Source organism: Helianthus annuus, chromosome 13 (assembly GCF_002127325.2).
Source record: "Helianthus annuus cultivar XRQ/B chromosome 13, HanXRQr2.0-SUNRISE, whole genome shotgun sequence".
Taxonomy (NCBI): Eukaryota; Viridiplantae; Streptophyta; class Magnoliopsida; order Asterales; family Asteraceae; genus Helianthus; species Helianthus annuus.
This window is the reverse complement of record NC_035445.2, coordinates 100,754,563-100,776,558: the sequence shown is the minus strand read 5'-3', so window position 1 is coordinate 100,776,558 and position 21,996 is coordinate 100,754,563. Positions and strand designations below refer to the sequence as shown.

The 21,996-nt window shown below is 33.4% G+C and overlaps 2 protein-coding genes across 4 annotated transcripts; one reads left to right on the top strand and one right to left on the bottom strand.

Annotated features, from left to right (window-relative positions):
* Window positions 1-488: 488 nt before the first annotated feature.
* LOC110898829 (NADH--cytochrome b5 reductase 1) lies at window positions 489-7,703 on the top strand. Of its 2 annotated transcripts, none has more exons than XM_022145674.2 (11): window positions 489-648; window positions 724-766; window positions 2,191-2,334; window positions 2,448-2,589; window positions 4,614-4,704; window positions 4,784-4,861; window positions 5,058-5,138; window positions 6,072-6,161; window positions 6,258-6,323; window positions 7,194-7,280; window positions 7,415-7,703. In XM_022145674.2, the coding sequence occupies exons 3-11, from the start codon at window positions 2,241-2,243 to the stop codon at window positions 7,505-7,507; spliced, it is 822 nt and encodes a 273-aa protein (XP_022001366.1). In that variant the 5' UTR covers window positions 489-648; window positions 724-766; window positions 2,191-2,240; the 3' UTR covers window positions 7,508-7,703. The 2 variants fall into 2 exon arrangements, with proteins under 2 accessions (XP_022001366.1, XP_022001367.1); XM_022145675.2 differs by having other exon boundaries at window positions 2,457-2,589; window positions 7,415-7,688.
* An 843-nt stretch (window positions 7,704-8,546) lies between these two features.
* Window positions 8,547-19,289, bottom strand: LOC110898828 (ELMO domain-containing protein B). 2 transcript variants are annotated; one of them, XM_035981806.1, is made up of 11 exons: window positions 19,085-19,277; window positions 18,147-18,248; window positions 17,877-18,054; window positions 14,177-14,279; window positions 13,470-13,582; window positions 13,184-13,252; window positions 11,952-12,067; window positions 11,829-11,883; window positions 11,095-11,215; window positions 9,413-9,555; window positions 8,547-8,822 (listed from the first exon to the last, which is right to left on the bottom strand). In XM_035981806.1, exons 3-11 carry the CDS (start codon window positions 18,018-18,020, stop codon window positions 8,721-8,723), a joined length of 966 nt encoding a protein of 321 aa, XP_035837699.1. In that variant the 5' UTR covers window positions 18,021-18,054; window positions 18,147-18,248; window positions 19,085-19,277; the 3' UTR covers window positions 8,547-8,720. The 2 variants fall into 2 exon arrangements, with proteins under 2 accessions (XP_035837699.1, XP_022001365.1); XM_022145673.2 differs by lacking the exon at window positions 18,147-18,248 and having other exon boundaries at window positions 19,085-19,289.
* Window positions 19,290-21,996: the final 2,707 nt, after the last annotated feature.

Sequence of the window (21,996 nt, the reverse complement as noted above, 5' to 3'; positions counted from 1 at the left end):
TAGGAAATTTGGACTTTCTGGCCAACTCCTATCCTATAAAGATATAACTTATTATTGATTGGTATATAAAGTTAAATGTGTTCAACACATACAATACATGTGGTTCTTAAAAATGTAACTTTTTCATTATTTAATATATAAAATTAAATTTACTCAACCCGTATAATACACGAGGTTTTTAAAGATATAATTTTTTTTTATTATTTAATATATAAAATTACATTTATTCAACCTATGTAATAAACAAGATTTTTGAAGATATATTTTTTATGATTTGGTATATGAAATTACATTTATTCAACCCGTGTAATAAATGAGGTTTTTAAAGATGTATTTTTTAATTATTTGGTATATAAAATTACATTTATTGAACCCGTATATTAAGGTGATGTCTAACCTACTAGTATTAAAAATAATAATTTAGCCAACCAGTACAAAGAAACCACTAAAAAGGTGCCGGAATAATAAAAACCCATGGGCGGCAGTTGCATCACCTGTGTCTGTAGGTGTATATCTATATCTCTCTATATATATACACACACACAACGACCCTCCCAACACTCCAATTTTGACTACTGGATTCTATTTCTTCAGTCTCCTCTCTCACACTTCATTCATTCATTCGCACACCTTCCTTCCTTCTCTCTGGTACGTTTTGCATGTTCCGATTCATCGCCGATCCATTACCAATTCTACATTATATTCATTTTTCTTTAATCTTAGGGTTTCGGATTACTCACTGGTGCCGAAATTGGAGAGATTTGAGGTAGTTTTACACTTCTGCTTTTGTATACATGTTGTCCTTCTATTGGATTGTGTTATAAGTGTGATTTCTGTGTTAGTTGTGCTGGAATTATACGTTGATGCGTGTGGAGTGTTTTGATTCATGATCTGTGTGTACGATAGTTTATAGGTTTAGAAATGTGTTAACCTAATCAAATATTGTAGCAGTTATGTGCAGTTGTGCATAGCAATTTATAGGTTTAGAGATGTGTTAACTGTTAACCTAATCAAATGTAGCAGTCAGTCATGACCAATTTATAGGTTTAGGAATGTGTTAACCTAAATAGATGTAGCAGAAATTTGGCAGAGAAAGTGTTTAGGGAGTGTTGATTTTGTGGATTATTGGAATAATTCATGTGTCTTCTACTGCATGCACTTAACTTTACATCTTTATCTCTGTTCCACTGTGTGAAGGTTAGATTTATAATTTATTGACATAGAATTGATATAATGAAGGAGTTTAAAATTCAATAGTATTGAGTGGTTAGAGTTATGTGTTTTGATATATATATTGAAATAATGGTTTTTAATAATCCAAACTATTTGCCATTGGCCGGCGACAGTCCCAACTACAAAAATAACCACTGATGGGCCCAACTTTTAACCCAAATAGTTTTAAAAGGTCCATTGGTGGACAATAGGTTAAAAGGTGGGACCGTCGGTGGTTATTTTGGGAGTTGGGACTATTGCCAGTCAATGACAAATAGTTGAGATTATTAAAATTCATTATTCCATATATATTAGACTTGAATGAAACAGCAAATATGATTGTATCTGCTTAATTGTTACAAAACATGTTTTACTGCTTGAATTTAGGTGACATGGTATTTAGCTGAGAACTACTAGATTCTTTGGGATATTTGTTGTCATGTTATCATTTTGGTTTTAAATGTGTGCATTAGAAGCGCATCACATGATGCAGTCTGAGCTGGCGCCTTATGCAGTTGACCTCTATTTGATCAAATTAGACCATCGATTGATCAAATCTGACTAGAGATGATAAGAATATCTTCTAGTTTAGTGTTTAAAGGTTGACAAGTTAAAATATTAGTTATAAATATTTTTTTTAGTATTTTTTTAATAAAGAACACTGAACACCTAATCGATGTGATGCGTGCGCTTCGTGCATCTGCTTTTAGGATCAAAACGCATCAGATCGCCACATGCTTTTAAAACCAAGGTTATCATACAAAACAACTTGTGTAAGAATTGCGTTCATATACCTTGAAAGTGATTCTGCTCGTTAAAAGGCACAGTACACTAGTATATAATCAGTAATGCATAACATGCTTCTTGTTCCAACTTCCAAGAACCGAAGACCTTAAAAGATGTTACAACTTACATGTACTGCCTGTTTATCACTTTATCGTATCAACAACTTCTCTTTTGTGGTGGTATGTTTTTCAGACAAGATAGATCACAGATCATTGTAGCAAACTTCGATTCTTTGCCGGGCAATGGATTTCCTAGAAGCAAATGAGATCCCGATAGTCATTGCTGTTTTTGCTGTTGCCATTGTTGCATTCTTACTTCTTTCCAAGAAACCTAAAGGTAAATCATGAGCTCACTTTCAATTATTATTCTCCTACATATTTCTCAATTGGTCTTTCTCCTTAACATCAATGGTTTTAAAATCTAATTATAAGATGGATTGTTTTCATTAAGGTGCATAGATCCTGAAAACTTCAGGGAATTCAAGCTTGTGAAACGCACACAACTTAGCCATAACGTTGCGAAATTCAGATTTGCTCTTCCTAAACCTACATCAGTGTTGGGACTTCCTATTGGACAGCATATTAGTTGCCGGTATATCACTCTTGAAGCTATATGTTGCCCGTATAATCTACTTTTGAGTTTTGATATCATTTTTACTAAAACTTACAAAGTTTTTTATAATTACAATTAACCTTGTGGCTTATACATGTGGTACAGATGAAAATCTCAGTTTCAACTGGTAACAAGTGAACTTTTATTTTGATCTCAAAAGTTGAAGTGTATGTTGTTTGATTACAATGAATATCTCGGTTTTAACTGGTATGCCTGTAAACGAACCCAACGTTCATGAACTATTTGTGAAGTTGTTTGGCGGGAAGTGAACGAACACAAACACAAAATTTGGTTCATTTAATTAATCAAACAAACATGAACACACGTTTTGTTCGTTCATTTATGTTCGTGAACGTTTGATTATGTTCGTTCATTTGTGTTCATTTATTTATGAGTTAAGTACATAGATGGTCTCCGTGGTTTATGAAAAATAACAGGTTTGAGTACTAACTATTTTTAGTTACATGTTTAGGGTTTATAGTTTCAATTTGTCACGGGTTAAGGTATTAACACTAACTTTTGTCAACTTTCCTGACCAAAATAGCCTTGCAGCCTAAAAAATATAAACACTAGTACAAAATAAATTTTTAGAAGCGTTTTCGATTTTTTTTATTGAAGCTGGACAACAACCCGCTGGAAATTAAAATTTTAAAATTTATACCCAATTTAAAAATTGCAAACACTTCCAAACAAACAAGGGAAAACGTTGATTCATCATGGTATCCACTATCTATATCGGAACGTGAGCTATTATAAATAAATTCTTTGATGTTGGAATTTTTTTTTTTATTTTTACGTTTTTAAATGTCACAGCATAGTTATTTCTCAAATGCCCTTTTTTAACAGTTTCATCAATATTTTATATTAAAATAAAATTTCAAAACTATGCGTGCACTTCTTCAACTTCATATTGTTCTTCAACCTCGTGAAATTGCAGTTATCTTAAATGTCCTCAACCACCACCAAAAGATTCAAAAATTCGGGTTATAATATAATTATATTGCATTTAATTATATATATATATATAGTTATTAATTTTGGCTATAAATCATAAAAAATGCACATATTTATATTTTCAAAAAAACATCTAGAAACTGCCCCTTAAACTATTAATATTACATATTTTATTATTTCCAAATTGCTGCTAAAGATGTTATCCATTTTTATTGGGTTTGTTTATTATCCCCTGTTCTTGTTTTTTAGTTATATACATTATTATCCCCAGTAATTAAAATGAAGTTCATTATGGTTCTTTTGATTATAAATGGGTATTTTTGTCATTTTATTTGAGTTTAACAAAAAAAGCTAACAGGGGTTAGTGTTAACACCCAAACCCGTGACAAAATGAAACTATAAACCCCAGACATGCAACTAAAAAAGTTAGTACACAAACCTGTTATTTTGCACAAACTATAGGGACCATTTGTGTACTTACCTCTTTATTTATGTTTATTCGCTATGTTTGTTCATTTCATTATTTCAATTTAAATACATAAGTAGTTATATTTATATAAATATTAAACATAAAAGGAACTTTGTAACTACTTATATAAGTATAAAATTGGTAATTGGGCTTTCTAGTAATAAAAATGGGCTTTCTAATTGAATTTATGGTAATTAATCAATATCAGTAATTTATATAACATAATTACTTTATGTTTAGTAAATTATGTTCATTTGTGTTGTTTATTATGTTTGTTTATGTTCGTTGAAGTTTGTTTATGTTCGTCTACATTCGTGAATTGTTCGTTTAGGTTTTAAACGAACACGAACATGCCCATTTTCTTAGTAAACGAACATGAACAAAAAATATGTTCAATTATATGTTCGTGTTCCTTCATAGGCCTATTAACCGGTAACAAACGCTTATTAAGTTAGATCTAAAAATTTGAAGTGTATCGTTGTTGGCTTCGGGGCAAAATGGTGTGGTATAACTTCGTTTTTTACAAGTACCAAAATGAAAAAAAAAAAACAAGGTAACCAATCACTTTGTTTTCTCTTAGGGGTAAAGATAGCCAAGGTGAAGAGGTTATTAAACCGTACACCCCAACCACTTTGGATAGTGATGTTGGATATTTTGAGTTGGTTATTAAGGTACATATTCAAAATTCTTTCTTATGGTTTTAATAAATTTAATTTGTATAAATCATGTAATTATGTTGTCTGAATATAGATGTATCCACAAGGTCGTATGTCCCACCACTTCAGAGAGATGAAAGAAGGTGACTATATGGCAGTAAAGGGACCAAAGGTAATACCAATCAATTTCATTTTTTTCCTTTTTTTTTTGTTTTATATGTTAATAATAAAAAAATCACCCAAACTGACCCGTTTGGAACTTCGGATATAAATTGGCTTTTAAGTTTCCCCTGTCAAATGATATCATAACTTAAAAGTATCGGTGTTATGCACTTAATCTTATAAGTTTAACGTACTGTTAATTCCAGGGGCGCTTCAAGTATCGACCTGGTGACGTGCGAGCATTTGGAATGATTGCTGGGGGCTCGGGCATCACTCCAATGTTCCAGGTGTTGATTAATTTTATATCTTTTAATATGGGTAAATTTCACAAAATAGAAACAAACTTTACACTTTTTCCTAATCATACACTTCACATTTGAGATCAAAATTACTAAATGCTTATGTGACAAAAATTGAATATAAATGAAGAGTTAATTGCTCGGATGGTCCCTGTGGTTTCACGTTTTTTCACGTTTAGTCCCCACCTTTTGAAAATAGCAGGTATGCTCTCTATGGTTTGTCATTTTGTTACTCGGATAGTCCCTGAGTAGATGTCAGTTAGTTTGGAAATAGCAGGTATGCTCCTTATGGTTTGTCATTTTCTTACTCGGATAGTCCCCAGAGTAAATGTTTGGGGACCATCCGAGTAACAAAATGACAAACCATAGGGAGCATATATGTTATTTTCAAAAGGGGGGGACTAAACGTGAAACCACAGGGACCATCCGGGCAATTAACTCATAAATGAATTTAAAAGTTTGGAAAAAGATCTCTTTTAATAAAAATAATTAGTAATGATTAGATGCCACATGTCATACATATACAGTAAAATGACAAGTAACATACCACACCATCATTTTTTTTCCAAAAAGGAGCACTGAAATTACTGGCTACCGGTTGAATAAGTCATTTGTTGCTACAAACGATAATAAAAGAAGAGTAAATTGCCATTTTCGTCCCTAAGGTTTAGCCACTTTTGCTACTTTCATCCAAAGGTTTGTTTTTTCGCATCTGTGGTTTCAAATGCCATTTTCGTCCCTAAGGTATGGAAATTTATTGCGACTTCCGTCCCTCGAGGTTTGGCCCTCAGGGACGAAAATGACAAGATTTTGAAACCACGATGCGGAAAAACAAACCTTTGGATGAAAGTCGCAAAATTGGCTTTTATATATACGGTGTAAAATAATTCTTTTTTGTGTGTTTTTTTTTTTAAATTCTAGGTTGCCAGAGCTATTCTAGAAGACGAATCAGACAAGACCAAGTTGGATCTCATCTATGCTAACATTACAGTTGATGACATCCTTCTTAAGGTAAGAAATTATATGTTTAACGTTATTTTTCTGTAGGTGTATCTGCTCTGGTTATTAATTAAACTTTACTTAATTAACTCTTTGGATGATTTACAGGAAGAAATAGACACACTTGCTACCAAATACGCTAGCCGCTTCAAAGTTTACTATGTGTTGAATCAGGTAATATAAATATAATATAAGATTGATCAGTTTATTTACTTTTAACTTTGGCCTTTTCATCACATGCTTGTGGAAGGTATTATCTCTAATGATTTATATATTTATATTTATAATGTACTTAATTATCGGTTCTTGCATGGAAATACATTGTAGTTATAAGTTGATGTCGACTTCTGGGTTGGGATGTGATCCAATTCGTCCCAAAATCATTGTCCACAAAAAAAAAGTAAAATACCATTTTTGTCCCTGAGGTTTGGCTAGTTTTGCGACTTTCGTCCAAAGATTTGTTTTTCTGTATATGGGTCTAAAAGGTTTGAAATTTTGCCATTTTCATCCGACTCATTAACTCCATCCATTTTCCCCCGTTAGGGGTATTTTTGTCTTTTTTGTTAACTTGAAGGGCAATTCGGTCTTTTTCATTTTATGTAAAAAGACCAAATACCCTTGAAAAGACCAAATTGCCCTTTAAGTTAACAAAAAAAGATGGTAATACCCCTGACTTAACGGAGAAAAATGGATGGAGTTAACGAGTCGGATGAAAATGGCAAGATTTCAAACCTTTTGGATCCAGATGCGGAAAAACAAACCTTTGGATGGCCAAACCTCAGGGACAAAAATGGCATTTTACTCAAAATAAAAACAATATCTAAGATACGCATTAATGCAGATTTTAATTAGCAGAATGCCAACTTTAACCTTAATGCGTTCAAGATACAGATAGGCTTGGAGAACTTGCAAGATGTAAATGATAAATGGGGACATTAGTAAAATATGTCTATCCAATTTTGCTAGTGAACAGTATTCTTTTTAGAGATATATTTATATAGAAATGTGACATTATGTGTAATTGTCTATTTTGTACTTTTGAAGCCACCGGAGGGATGGACAGGCGGTGTTGGCTTTGTAACAAAGGAAATGATTGCAGAGCATTTTCCCGCTCCTGCTTTTGATATTAAGGTACACTTTGGATGAAGGTTTTCGTTTTGGAACCAACCCATTCATATTTAAACGGGTCGAATTTGCCACGTGTGCTTGTAAGTTGTTTATAGCAGGCCACGAATTCATAAACTAAGAAACAAATGAACTTGCAGATCCTAAGGTGTGGTCCGCCACCAATGAACAAGGCAATGGCTGCGCATCTTGAAGCTTTGAATTACGGACCGGAACACCTGTTTCAGTTCTAAATGTGGAACCAGATTTGTTGTATTTGAGATGTTTCATGTCCTCCATTTGAATAAAGTATTTGTCATTGTATCAATTCATCATAGGATTTGGCCCGTTAACGGTCTAGATGGGCTCGGTTTGAGACATGAAATTGCTGCATGCATAACTCGGCCATTTGGAATTCTTATCTCATTTTTCAAATTTGGTTTCTGCCTTTTTTTGGTATTTATATAATTTTTATTTAGACAATTAGTTATTATGGTAAACAATATATAAAAAGAGAATAAATATAAACCAATTATTATTTCAATCTTAATTTTTATACATAAAAAAAACTATGAATGCAGTGTTTATTGTTTCTTACTATTTTATCTTGAAATTCAAAAGAAAGATGAAGGAACATATTAGTTTGGTACTTCGTTTATATAACTGTACGAAATTAAAAAGTGTGTTTTAAATGGTATGATGGTTTTCTTATGTGCATACCCTATGAATCTATGTAACAAGTATAAAAAATAAAAAGTGAAAAAATTTAGTGTAGATTTGTTCTAAAGTATTTTGTAAAATTTAATGTTTTAAAACTAATATTGTTAGTTTCTCACAAACTCGTTCTAACCCGTTATCCAAAGCTCGTGTTGACCCGGGTGTAAACGAGTCGATTTAAGCCTACGCTCAACAAGGATAAAGTCCATTTAACATATGAGAGCTTGGTTCGGTTTAGCTCTGGTTCTTAAGCTCGATTCGCCTAGCTTGAGCTCGGGTCGTTTATTATTTATTAACTATATATATAGCATAATATACATATACATGTAAATATATAACATATTAAAAAAAATTAGGCTTGTTTAGACTTACGAGCCGGCTCAAACTTGATAAATGAAGCTCATGCTTGTTTACTAAACAAGCTTTTTTAGGCTCGCGCTTGAGCTCGTTTAAACTCAACTAGTTTTGAGCTTTTTTGAGCTGATCTCGAATAACTTACAAGCAAGTTGGCTCGTTTACACCCCCATCCGGAACCCACATACCTCTAGCATGTATACAATAAGTAAGAAAGGCATATATGACAAGTCTGTCCTTTCAAGTCAAACCACATTTAAGTTTGTACAGATTATATAGAGACCAAACAAACCATTACTTGTTTATTGTTTCTATTCTCTTTTCAAATGTGAAATTTACCAACATCATCATATCAACTCTCTACATAATGTTATATCAATATACAATGTGTCGGTTTCATCGTCTCAACATGTTGTATGCTGGTAAATCTTTCACACTTGTCACATCTTCGATTGCGAGCTCCCTCTCTAGTTGCGTTCTTGTGGATTTTATAACCTCCTACAAACGCCAGAAAAAAAAAAAAAAAAAAAAAAACACATGCAATTTCTGATTTCATATATTTCCCTTTCAAAATACAAAGAAGTTATCATATTTAACAATTTCATATCAAATAAATTTTTAACATTCGATTTTCATGAAACAAACAATAAGAACGTTATACGCTGTAATAATTCAACGTAACAACGTTATAGTGGTGATACAAGATATTATAAGCAACTGATTTTGTTTTATTAACTATGATGATGAAATGGATAAATAAGACATTTCTGCAGTTCAAAAGATATATATTATAAAATTTTAAAAAAATTATATGAAAATCTAAACGTTTTAAAAAATATATGAAATTTATGAATGAGTCGAATAAAACAGAATTTCAACTATAAAAAAGGGGTCACGTGTCGCTTCACTAAAAGTATATGTTTTTTATGCATACAACCTCCTAATTCATTTCCGTTTATTGTAATATTTTTTATTACTAATCATATTTTATCGCATCATTACTTCCAACTTTTTTTTGAAAAATGAACGAAAGGCCGTAATTTTCCAGCTCTAATAAAACAAGATTAACAAATTTGGCGATTGCTTACATTGAATTCCATATATGAAGCACGTCTGGCGAGCCAATGAACATCCATGAGTTTAAAAGCAACACAATAAAGCTCATCAAAAGCCGATTCATCATTACTAAGAAATTCCAAGAAGCGCGCCCCCGATGAAGATGTTGGTAATCCTGAAAATAAATTAATAACATATTATAAGTGTGTGATTCTTGCCCTGCTTGCAGTGTGCACATATAATGTATATATGTGTGGGCGCTCAGGGGGCAAAAGCGAAATGGTACAAACTTTAACGTTATTTTACTAATTTCGTGAAAAAATAACGTTAAAAGCGGCGGATGGTTAATCATGCATCATGTGGTGGCGTTGATAGCTGAAAGACACGGGGGTACATGCACTAATCGGTCTCTGTCCCGATGTTTTGAGTGTTATGTGCCTTAGGTCCCAGGCTTGATACAAAACTACAATCGAGCTGGGGGTCTCACTGGAAGCAGCCTCTCTATTCCTACGGGGTAGAGGTAAGGCTGTCTACATCTACCCTCCTCAGACCCTGCCTTAGCTTTGCTATTTGTGGGATTTACTAAGTATGATGATGATGATTATAAGTGTGTGATTATATCAAATCATAATTCTTATCTTATCAACCTCAAGGATACATGTTTGCTGTTCTATAAAATAAAGAAAAAAGAAATTATTCGTCTTTTTCTTCAAAAGAGAAAAATTGTATTTTCAGTTCTTGAATATAAGCTACCATGTTTTGGTCCTCAACAAGTTATCTTTAGCTGTTAACTAGTGGGTTATACCCGTGCTTCGCGGCGGGGACCCCGATTTATATCAAATTTATATAGGTATCAATTCAGTTCATTTCGGTACGACACTCGCTATAACAACCGAAAGAGAAAAAAAACAATCGATTGACAACAAAAAAACGAATATGGATTGAAGACAATAGAAACGAATACCAAACCGGTACCGACGTTGTTCGGTCGGTATCTGTTCGGTTCGTTACTTGTAAGGTACCGGCAATCAATATAGTTAACAAATGTAAATTATTTAAAGTATAAGGGCGTGATTAAGGTTATATAAAAATAATTAGAAGATATTTAAAAAATAAAAGATGATAAAAGAGAAAATATTACACGAAATGACAAAGTTAGTATAACTACTGTACCTTCAAAGTTGTTATTTAGAGTATAGTTAACTGCCATTTTCGTCCCCGTGGTTTGGTGGAAAATGCCACTTCAGTCCAAAAAAAAAAAATTTGCGCCAGTTCCGTTCTCAACATTTTTGAAACGTGCCACTTCAGTCCAAAAAGATAACGCACCGCCAAAAACGTTGAGGACGGAACTGGCACAAGGCGTTATCTTTTTGGACTGAAGTGGCACGTTTCAAAAATGTTAGGACGGAACTGGCGCAAAATTTTTTTTTTTTGGACTGAAGTGGCATTTCCCACCAAATCACATGGACGAAAATGGCAGTTAACTATTTAGAGTATTATTTATAATTATGATTCAACAAGGTTCGATTTGAAAACCGAAGATTAATTGTATATTGATTGCGATTATAATAAGGTTACGTAAGGTGTAACGGAGAATAGCATTACACATATATAATTAGTCGATGGGAAAACAGAATACCCGTAACATTTTTGGGACGGGTATTCAGGAAGGTAAAAGTACCAACGAACGGAGAATTGAAGAAGTTATGTATACCTGACTGAATATCCAACATTTGCACCAACATGAAAGAAATATTGATGCCAGCTACCGCAAAAGGATACTCCCATTCAGCTCTATCTCCTTCTCTTTTGTTTAGAAGGTCTTGAAAAGCTTCCTGTTTTCAATATAATTAAAGTTGAGGGATTAAACATGTCATTATTAAAGTTGAGGGACTAAACATGTCATTATTAAAGTTGAGGGGCTAAAGTTGTTTATTATTAAAGTTGAGGGGCTAAAGTTGGTTAATGCCAAAGTTGAGGGGTTGATGTGACAAAATAGCATATTTATAATAAAAAACCTCGAAATTTGCCGAAAAGTTACCCTCTTCCTCTTCAACCTCTAATTTCTTAATTTTTATTTTTTAAAAAACCAAAATACACCAGATCAAAAACCAAAATCCAAAATATCATAGAAATCAACTAGTCCGCGCTCTGCAGCGGGTTCGAAACGTAGATAAAAATAAGCAAATCGCGAGAGTTAAAGTTGTTCGATGTTTTGGTTAAGGAAGTAAACATGTCATTATTAAAGCTCAGGGATTAAGCATGTCATTATTAAAGTTGAGGGACTAAACATGTCATTATTAAAGTTGAGGGGCTAAAGTTGTTTATTATTAAAGTTGAGGGGCTAAAGTTGGTTAATGCCAAAGTTGAGGCGTTGATGTAGTGTATATATATATATATATATATGCAAAGGCAGTATGAAGAGTCCATTGAATTGAAGAAACGAACCGGATATGTGTTGGCAAAGAAGATAAGATTCTCTAGAGATATGAACCCTCCACCCCTGCAACAAATATAAACCAATATGCATAAAGTTTAACGAGTGAGTTAACAAATATATAAATAAATTACCTGAAGTCGGTAGAAGGATCATTTCCTTGCCACCCCATATCTTTCCAAGCCTCCGATTTAAGTCCTGGGAGATCTCGGTTTGGATACGCTGACCTCCATAACGTCCTTAGTGCATCCTGCCACCCGATTAAATTAATTAAACGAAAATAAAATAATTAGGGGGGGGGGGGGGTATTAGTAGGCAATTCGGATTATGATTTTTATGGCCTTCCTTCTAGAATACGTATAATACCATTTTCTTACATATCAAGTTTACTTGAGTAAGAGTAAAAAACTCAAAAGGAAACCTAGCTAAATAGAGTAAAGTACACGGATGGCCCCTGTGGTTTACCAAAATTTTGGATTTGGTCCCTAGCTTTCTAAAAGTACACAAATGGTCCCTATGGTTCGCATTTAGTCCCCAACTTTCTCCAAAAGTACATGGATGGTCCCTATAGCTTGCAAGTCGCTAACTTGGACCCGTAGATTTGTTGGCTGGGGACTAAATGCGTTACAAAGTGCAAACTATAGGGACCATCCGTGTACTTTTGAAAATTTTGGCAAACCACAAGAACCATCTGTGTACTTTACTCTAGCTAAATATTCAAAACTTGAAGAGCGACAGACCCATTCTGTGTACTATTACTAGGATCAATTAGGGATGGCAATGGGTCGGGTTTGGGACGGGTTTAGGTAATCCCAACCCCAAAGCCGATTAGATATGCTTGTCCCAAACCCGTCCCAAAATCCGCCGGGTTTCTAGCGGGTAAATACCCATCGGGTATCGGGTATACCCGTGGGTTTCGGGTAACCCATTAATTTTAAAAAGTTTACCCGTTGGGTATACCCGACCCAAAACCCATCGGGTAACTACTAATCAGTTGCATTTAGTATTATCACTGAAGAAATATATCAAATAACTATAATTTAAACGGGCTAAAATACCTGTGTGTATAGAAAAAATGATGTATTATATATTTACATATTTAAAAATATAAAAGAAATTATATCGGGTATACAATCGGGTAATTGGGTCGGGTAAACGGGTATATCACCAAATCCCAAACCCGTCCCAGATGTGTCGGGTTTCGGGTTTACCCATCGGGTTCGGGTTCGATTGCCATCCCTAGGATCAATTATAAGTTCATAACAAGTCACACACTCATATTCTAGAAAAACAGAAACAAAGAAATTCCACGGTCGCACAAGTAGAGACACAGGATGTAACAATTATTAAGTAAGGAAATATTTACTTGGTGCTCCAAAGAAGAACCATCAAACGGGACCTCCAATCTTTTCTGCAAAGCTTTGAGTCTTGATTCCTACTCCCATATGTCCGAAAAAAAAACGTTAAAAACAAAACATGAATAATACTATTATAGTATTATGAAATCCGAAAGACATAAAGAACATGTACATCTATGATTCAAATTTTAATATGCTTAAATGAAAATACGTAATATGTTTCCTTGTCTATTGTGCATAGATGTTTACATTATCTTATGTCAAAGCCAACATATTTAATACTATTGACTATACCTGTAACGGAGTAAGTGATGACGGAAGAAGCTTCTTTGTCGGTACACTTCCTACCGTTGAAGGTAAAGTCAAGGCGCGTACAATAAACGATCCGGATCCGAGTAGTACTCTTGCTACAAAAAATAAATTGCTCATAAAATTACGACTAGATATTGCCGAGATAAACACCAAAGAAACATACTTTAATCAAAATGATTAACTATTAGTGAAAGTTGACAAATATTCAAAAACTAGGATCTCAAAAAGAGTAAAGTACACGGATGATCCTTGGTTAACCAAAATTTTGGATTTAGTCCCTAGCTTTTTTTTAAAGTACATGGATGGTCCCTATGGTTTGCACTTCGTAACGCATCTAGTCCCCAATTTTTGCCAAAAGTACATGGACGGTCCCCATTGTAACATATTTAGTCACTAAACGTTGGGGACTAAATGAGTTGCAAAGTGCAAACCACAGGGACCATATGTGTACTTTAAGCAAAAGTTGGTGACAAAACACGTTACAAAGTGCAAACCACAGGGACCATACGCGTACGTTTGAAAAACTAGGGACTAAATCCAAAATTTTAGTCAACTACAGGGACCATCTGTGTACTTTACTCATTTCAAAATTATGCCAAAACAAGTTCTAAGTTCTAACCGATGAAAAACGCAGTCACTAAAAAAACGCTTGTCCTTTTGTTTTCATACAAATCTTAATAGAATAATACCTAACCATTGTGCCCATTCGGAAATTATGTTAGAGAATAGAAACGTCCAGTGGAGGCGCTCTTTACTTTTTGCATCATACAAATTACCTTCCCGCTTTTGCACCTGAGATGCAAAGACAAATGATTATACACACACACACACATATATATAGAAAGAGAGGGGGGGGGGGGGGGGGGGAGGTTCAAATGAAAACCACTAAAATATTAGTAACCAAAGAACTGTATTCGTGTCAAAGACAACAACCCTAACCCGAACACACTTTTTAATGTTCGTTTGTGAATATGATTTATACTTGGTGACTAAGTGACAATTTAAACAACCAAAAACTCCAACTCAAATGAACATTTTTATAACAGATGTCTTTTTAATCGTTTTTGCTCCTTATCTCTCATCCCCAATAAACAAATTTGGGTTTATATAATGAATATAGTTGCTAGATTTAAAAGTTGGTTAAGAGCTCAAAAGGAAATTAATTTCACTTCTAGAAATGAATAGTAAGAAGAAAAACTAAAAATCAAAGTACCTAATGTTGAATGTTAGCATTTATTTTATATAACACCATTTAAATATATATGAACAATTTTTAATTACCCTTAAGCTTAAATGGGTCAACCGGTTTATGGAATGGCGGCTCATGCTCGGTTTAAACCATATATTAAATGTGTCGTGTTCCCATGTTTTAAAACCAAGTTATATAAGCCAACCCAAAACCTGATTTATTTTTGACATGTTCCTAGATGTGTCAAAAATTGCATTTTTTTGACCAAAAAAAATTGCACTTTTTTTTTGCATTTTTGCTTATGAAAAATGTGTGGTCCAGAATTGTCCTCGAGGTTCTCGATTACCCTAGTGATTCTCACATAATCCTAATATACGATAGCCCCTTAATGTGCGAAGGTACGAAGTGAATTACGCATGTCCATTTTTAAAATACCCATGTAACAAAATTCAAATCCCGCATGCCATCAAACATGACAATTACGCATGGGTTGGGTTAACCCTAATTATGTAGGTTATAATTCGTAATTACGCACGTTATTTGCTCACTTCGCACCTTCGCATGTTAAAACCCATTTGTATTTAAAACTCTCTCTCTCTCTCTCTCTCTCTACATATATATATATATATATAGGGTAGGGATATGGTAAAAAGTGTCTAAAATGTAAGAAGGGTAAGAAGTGTTTTAAACCATTGGATATTTGATCTAATGGTTGAGATCAATAGGGTATAACATGTAAATTGTGTTTTAATTAGAAGGACCTTATGTAAAAATTGAAGGGCAATAGTGACTTTTCCAACATTTCAAATATGGTAACCGTTTCAAAACCACCCATCAAACTCCTAAAGATCAGCGAATTATATGTAACCGCCATCAATCTCCAAAAAAAATCAGCAAATTTCTTCATACTTTAAAACATTCCCAGATTTTTAAAACGTAATCGCAGATTCAAATCATGGTGTTTTATCTGGAGACATTGTTGATGGCGTGGTGTTTTATCTGGAGACATTGTTCATGGCGTAGTGTTTTATAAATACAAAACATTCCCAGATTTTAAAACACCAAGACTAGGATTCAAGTCATGTTGTTTTATCTGGAGACCTTGTTCATAGTGTGGTGTTTTAAACATCTATGATTCAAGTCATGGTGTTTTATCAGGAGACATTATTCATGGCGTGGTGTTTTATCTGGAGACATTGTTCATAGCGTGGTGTTTTATCTGGAGACATTGTTCATGGTGTGGTGTTTTATCTGGAGACATTATTCATGCCGTGGTGTTTTATCTGGAGACATTGTTCATGGCGTGGTGTTTTGTCTCCAGATGTTTAAAACACTATGCCATGAACAATGTCACCAGATAAAACACCACGCCATGATTCAAGTCATGGTGTTTTATCTGGAATCCCCAGCAACCTTCTATGAATATAACACCATACAACTTAATAGAACACCAGAATAAAACACTATGATACACATTAACCTGCATCGCTGGACTCCATTGAAATTGATATAAAACACCAGAATCGAAAAAAGGCGCAGACGTTAAACAACTAGAATGGGGATATCGATTTGATAATCCTTTATGTATTTATAATTAATGATGATTGAAAGATACGTATAACACAATCGTATTGTATCTTGCAGGAAATTACAAAATTCGTTCAAATCCCTAAACAATCTCATGGACGGTTATTTTTGGAACAGTTATGTTGAATTTGAATTAAATGACAAAAATGTACAATTACAAAACTACCCTTTTGAATTAATTAAGAGGATGGACACTTGTCATTCCAGGAATATTTCTTACACTTCTTACAAATTAAGCACTTTGTACAGGATCCTAAACCTATATATATATATATATATATATATATATATATATAGGAAAAGTGTAAAATACAATACGGCTTAACGTACATCACGTACAACAACGTGCGTGATTATGTGTATAACCTGCTAATGTTTTCATAATGCGTGATAGGGGTGAGCAAATTAACCACCATAACCGATAACCGAACCATAACCAACATAACCGAACCACTAATAACCGATAACCAATATAACCAATGGTTATGGTTATGAAACTTTGTATAACCGCTCAATCGGTTATGGTTATGGTTATGAAGCTTTGGTTAACCGAATATAACCGAAACCGAACCGAAGTTGTGATGTTAACTTTATATAATAGATTTGTGTTTTACAAAACCATATAGAGGGTTTTTACTAATATAAAAGTATGTTAGTAACAAAATGATCTTGATGTAGATGCCATTTGTTTTGATAAAGAACTAAGGTGTTATGGCCATAATTGTTTTTGTTTGAGAATTAGCTTATTATAAAGAACTCTAAATCGGTAGTTTAACCAAAAAGTTTAGTCTCTGTTATCTTATAAAATAGGCTCAAGCTAAATTCAAATCGTGCACAACCCTATTTATTTCAAACCTTGGTTACTTACTTAACCGAAATTAACCAAAACCGAACCATAACCGATTAACCGTAACCGAAGTTTGGTTATGGTTACCAAAATCCATAACCGAACTAGCGGTTATGGTTAATAGTAAAAACCGATCCAAACTGACCCATGCACACCCCTAGTCCGTGATTAATGTTTTCCAACATGCGTGATTTGGGTTTTTTAGTTTATAACGTGCGTGATTTTCAAATGAACGTGCGTAATTATCTGCCGTACTTGATGTACGTTAAGTCGTATTGTACGTTAACTGGCCTCTATATATATATATAGGGTGAGGTTCCTGTAAAAAGGACCTTTTTCGTGAGAAGTGTGAGAAGTCTTAGAAATTGACACGTAGGCATCATGTTTTGAACTTAGACATGATGTTTTGGCAAGAAAAACATCAAACATAACAATTTAAAACACAATGCAACATATTATGGACGTCAAATTTAAAACACACTATCTAACACTTAAAACACACTACTTAACATTCTTTGCATGGTGTTTTAAGTTTTAAGCCTAGAATTCATTGCATTGTGTCTTAAATTGTTATGTTTAGTGTTTTTCTTGCCAAAACAACCCAAAACATTATGCCCAAGTCCAAAACATGATGTCTACATACGAATTTTTATGCCTTCTCACACTTCTCACGAAAAATGTCCTTTTTACAGGATCCTAAGACTATATATATATATATGATCATTTTATGGATGAGAATGAAATTGGGAAAAAATAAAGAAAGTACCTCCAACTGCTTAGCTTTATAGTCATCATTTTTCCCAAGTAAAGGCTCTTGTAGGTCATCTAAATCTGCACCTACTAAATGCTCGTGCTTTTTACCATCAACATCCCCATGATGGAGTCTTCTCCTTATTGTTTTTGATGTCATTATCCTTAATTATTGATTTTTTTTTTTCTGAAGCCTGTTCAAAATTATCATGAAACAACATAACAACCGTCAAACAAACTTAAACCATGGTACTAGTTAATAGTAGTACAATACAAACGAAACAACCTCAATACTCATATATCCCCAAATCAACAAAACCCATTACAAGAAACTATTGATAACCCACTTCAAAAGATCACAAAGGGTCACAGAATCCATGTGCATAACCTAAATAAACATTCAAAAATCAGAAGTCTATAACCTTTGACCTTTGAAGTCAAACCACATGACCCAAATCCTAAAATTTGTAATAAAGACTTACCAAGTAATTGACTTTATACTAAAAGATCGAGAATATGATCCACTAAACAATCAAATTGATAAAAATTAAACCAGTTATGATCTATCGGGATGTTGGTATATTGAATTAGGTACAATGCAAAAGAAGATATTAGGTAACCCCAAATCAACTAAAACAATTACAGAAAACTACTGATAACCCACTTCAAAAGATCATAAAGGGTCACAGAATTCATGCTCATAACCTAAATTAACATACATAAGTTAATAATCTTTGACTTTTTAAGTCAAACCACAGGATCCAAATCCCAAATCCTATTATTATATGTAACAAAGACTTACCAAGTAATAAACTTTATACTTAAAGATCATGAATATGATCCACTAAACAATCAAAATGATCGAAATATAAAGCAAAGGATCTACTTGGATGTTGGTATATTGAATTAGGTACAATGCAAAAGAAGAAATTAGGTATCCGCAAACAACTAAAAGTCTAAAACCATATCAAGAAACTATTGGCAACCCACTTCAAAAGATCACAAAGGGTCTCAGAATCCATGCTCAAAACCTAAAAAAAAAACTCATAAGTTTATGATCTTTGACTTTTTAAGTCAAACCACAAGACCCAAATCCCAAATCCTATTATATGTAATAAAGACTTACCAAGTAATAAACTTTATACTCAAAGATCATATATATGATACACTAAACAATCAAAATGATAGAAAATGAAAGCAATTTAGAATGTTTATGGATGTTACCTTGAGGGAGAGAAACAGATCGATGAAACCCTAATTGAAAAGAATTCGAAGAGGATTGATTGATATAGAATGAAGGGGGTAGAGAAAGAGTAAGAAACAAGCAAAGAAACCCCCTTCTTTCTTCTTCTTTTCTCTCCCCTGAGCAGCAGAATGAAGGAAGGTAGGATATGAATGAGAGAGTTTACGTTTTCAGGACGTCAGCCTATGTATTTATGTTGCTTCTTAGTTCTTACCATCAACACACCGCACCGACAATTAAACGGGTCGGATATCTACCTCATTTAACCAATTGGATGTCTTAAAAAAATATAAAATAATAATAATAGATTTGATTCCCCGTGTTACAGGGTCGATTTTCTTTTAACGTGATTTAAGCGTACTGATTTTTTGTAATTGCTTAACGATCAAAAGATAGATCAACAAAAAAATCTATAAAAATAAGCATAGAAATGTATTATATATGACATCAAGGCCGGCCTGGAGGGGGTGCGGGTTGGGCGACGGCACAAGGCCCAAACCCTCCGGGGGTCCAAATCCTTTTAATTTTGTATAGAATTTAAGTTGTATAAGCTATAATATCTATGCACTGAATCAATAGATGACACAAACAAGCTTTTGTTAGAGTGGTTAATGCCTTGCTTAAACAACAAGGAGATGTAGGTTCTAATCCTAGCATCTCTGAATTTTATATTTTAGCTTCATTTTTTGGTTCTTTTTGGTTAGCTTCACATGGTATTTAATGGCTAATTTTGTTAACTACATTTTTCCTTTTAGTTAATAAATTACTACCTAAACTTAGCTAAAAATAAATAATTATTTAAATTACTTTCACATAAATTTTAGTGATTAGATAGATAATTGATGAGTTTATAATACATGGAAATTTGCGAATAGGGCCTAAGATTTTTATCTCGCACAGGACCAAATTTTTTTTATGATTTTCGGTAGGGCTGTAGCTGAACCGAACGTTCAGCGAACCGTTCGTGAACCGTTCGGCGGGAAGTTCGTTTATGTCCGTTCGCTTAATAAATGAACGAACATGAACAAGAAATTTCGTCCGATTAGTTAATTGAACGAACATGAACAGAGGTCTCGTTCGTTCGATTGTGTTCATGAACGTTCGGTAAGGTGTTCGTGAACGTGTTCGTGAACATTTGTTGATTTGCGTTCGCTTATGTTCGTATGTTTGTGTTTTAATTGAAGATCTTTGTACTTTCTTATATTTTATTTGTACTTTTTATATTATTAAACTTTTATTTATTTTATTTCCCTAACAATTAAACAAGGTTACCTACTTTCACCTTGTTTATGCATCATTGTCCTTTCATTTCTCATTATTTACATCCACGAATACAATTGACCTCCGTTCCACAATAAGGGATTCAAGTTCGAGTGCTACTCTCTGGGCCATCTATCTTTATCCTTCGTCGCATTCGCCAAAATTTATTTTTGTTCGTTTGTGTTCGTGAACCGTTTGCGAACACGCTCATTTCCTTAATGAACGAACACGAACATAAAATCTCGTTCGGTAAGTGTTCATGAACCGTTCGTAAACACATTTATTTCCTTAACGAACGAACACGAACAAGGCCTTGTTTGTGTTTGTTCGGTTCGTTTACAGCCCTAATTTTCGGAGACGGCCCTGTATGACATGACTCATGAAACGTAAAATAACTTTAATTTATAAAGTCTAAAGAAAATGTACGTCAAAATGTAGGCCAACTAAAAACGTAAAGTAACTCTCATTGACCTGATTCGTTTCCGAACAAAATTTACATCAAAATGTAGGCAATTGAAAACGTCCACAAAAATAAGCACAGAATGTATTATATTTTACATGACTCATTTTCGATAAAAATCACAATGAAACGTAAAACGCCAATTTATACCCGACGTGTACATAAAAATAAGCACTGAAAACTTGAGTGGTTGTCAAAAGGACATGTTATAAAGTTTTTAGAAATTTTAGAGCATTTAGATGTCAATATTAAAAGTTGAGGGGTGAAATTCATAAAAAGACAAAAAAAATCAAATTAAAGTTGAGGCGTGAAATTCACAAAAAGACAAAAAAATCAAATTACTATAGCTAAGAGTATTCACAACGAAGACCTTAAAAATATGTGAGTGAGTTTAGTTATATTATAAGGAATAGTTGTTAGTGTTTTGAGTGGTTGTGAGTGGAGGGGAGAAAATATATGAAAATGTTAGTGTTCGTCTGTAAATATATGAAAATGTTACTGTTTATCTGTAAATATATGAAAAAAATATCTAGAGAGAGAAAACCTTATAATTTTTTTAATATTTTTAGAAATAGTTGTGAGTGTAGGAAAGAGAAAAAGTAATGATAAAGGTATAGAAAAATCTTATTTAATTGAAAAGGATAGAGAAAAAATAATTATTTTTAGTGTAAATATATGAATATGGATAAAGAATTCATTGTAATTGCTCTAACAACTTGATCTACAACAACAACAATAACAATAATAATAAAGACAACTAGAGCGGTTGTGGCGGTCAACGCTAAATTGTAGGAATCAAGAAAATAGAAAAACAAAACATACTGTGAGTGGTTGAGGTGGTCAACGAAGGTGGTGATGGCCGGTGGATGTGGTCGTCGGTCAGTGGTGGTCGCCACCGGTGGGCTAAGGGCTAGGGTCGTGACATGTGGTGGGTGGTGATTGTTTTGTGTTGTTGTTGTGCTTGTTTTTTTAATGATGTTAAATTCTTAATTGTTATTTTTATTATTTTGGTTAATGGATCAGTTATTTTTATGTAAACCCAGTAAGAGTTATGAGGGTGTTTTTTTAAGATAAAGAGCCTAATAAATTTTGAGGTTTTATTGTTTCATATGTGGGGCCTAATAAGTTTCCGTTTTTATATTTTCAAATATATATAAAAATTTAGTGCCTCGG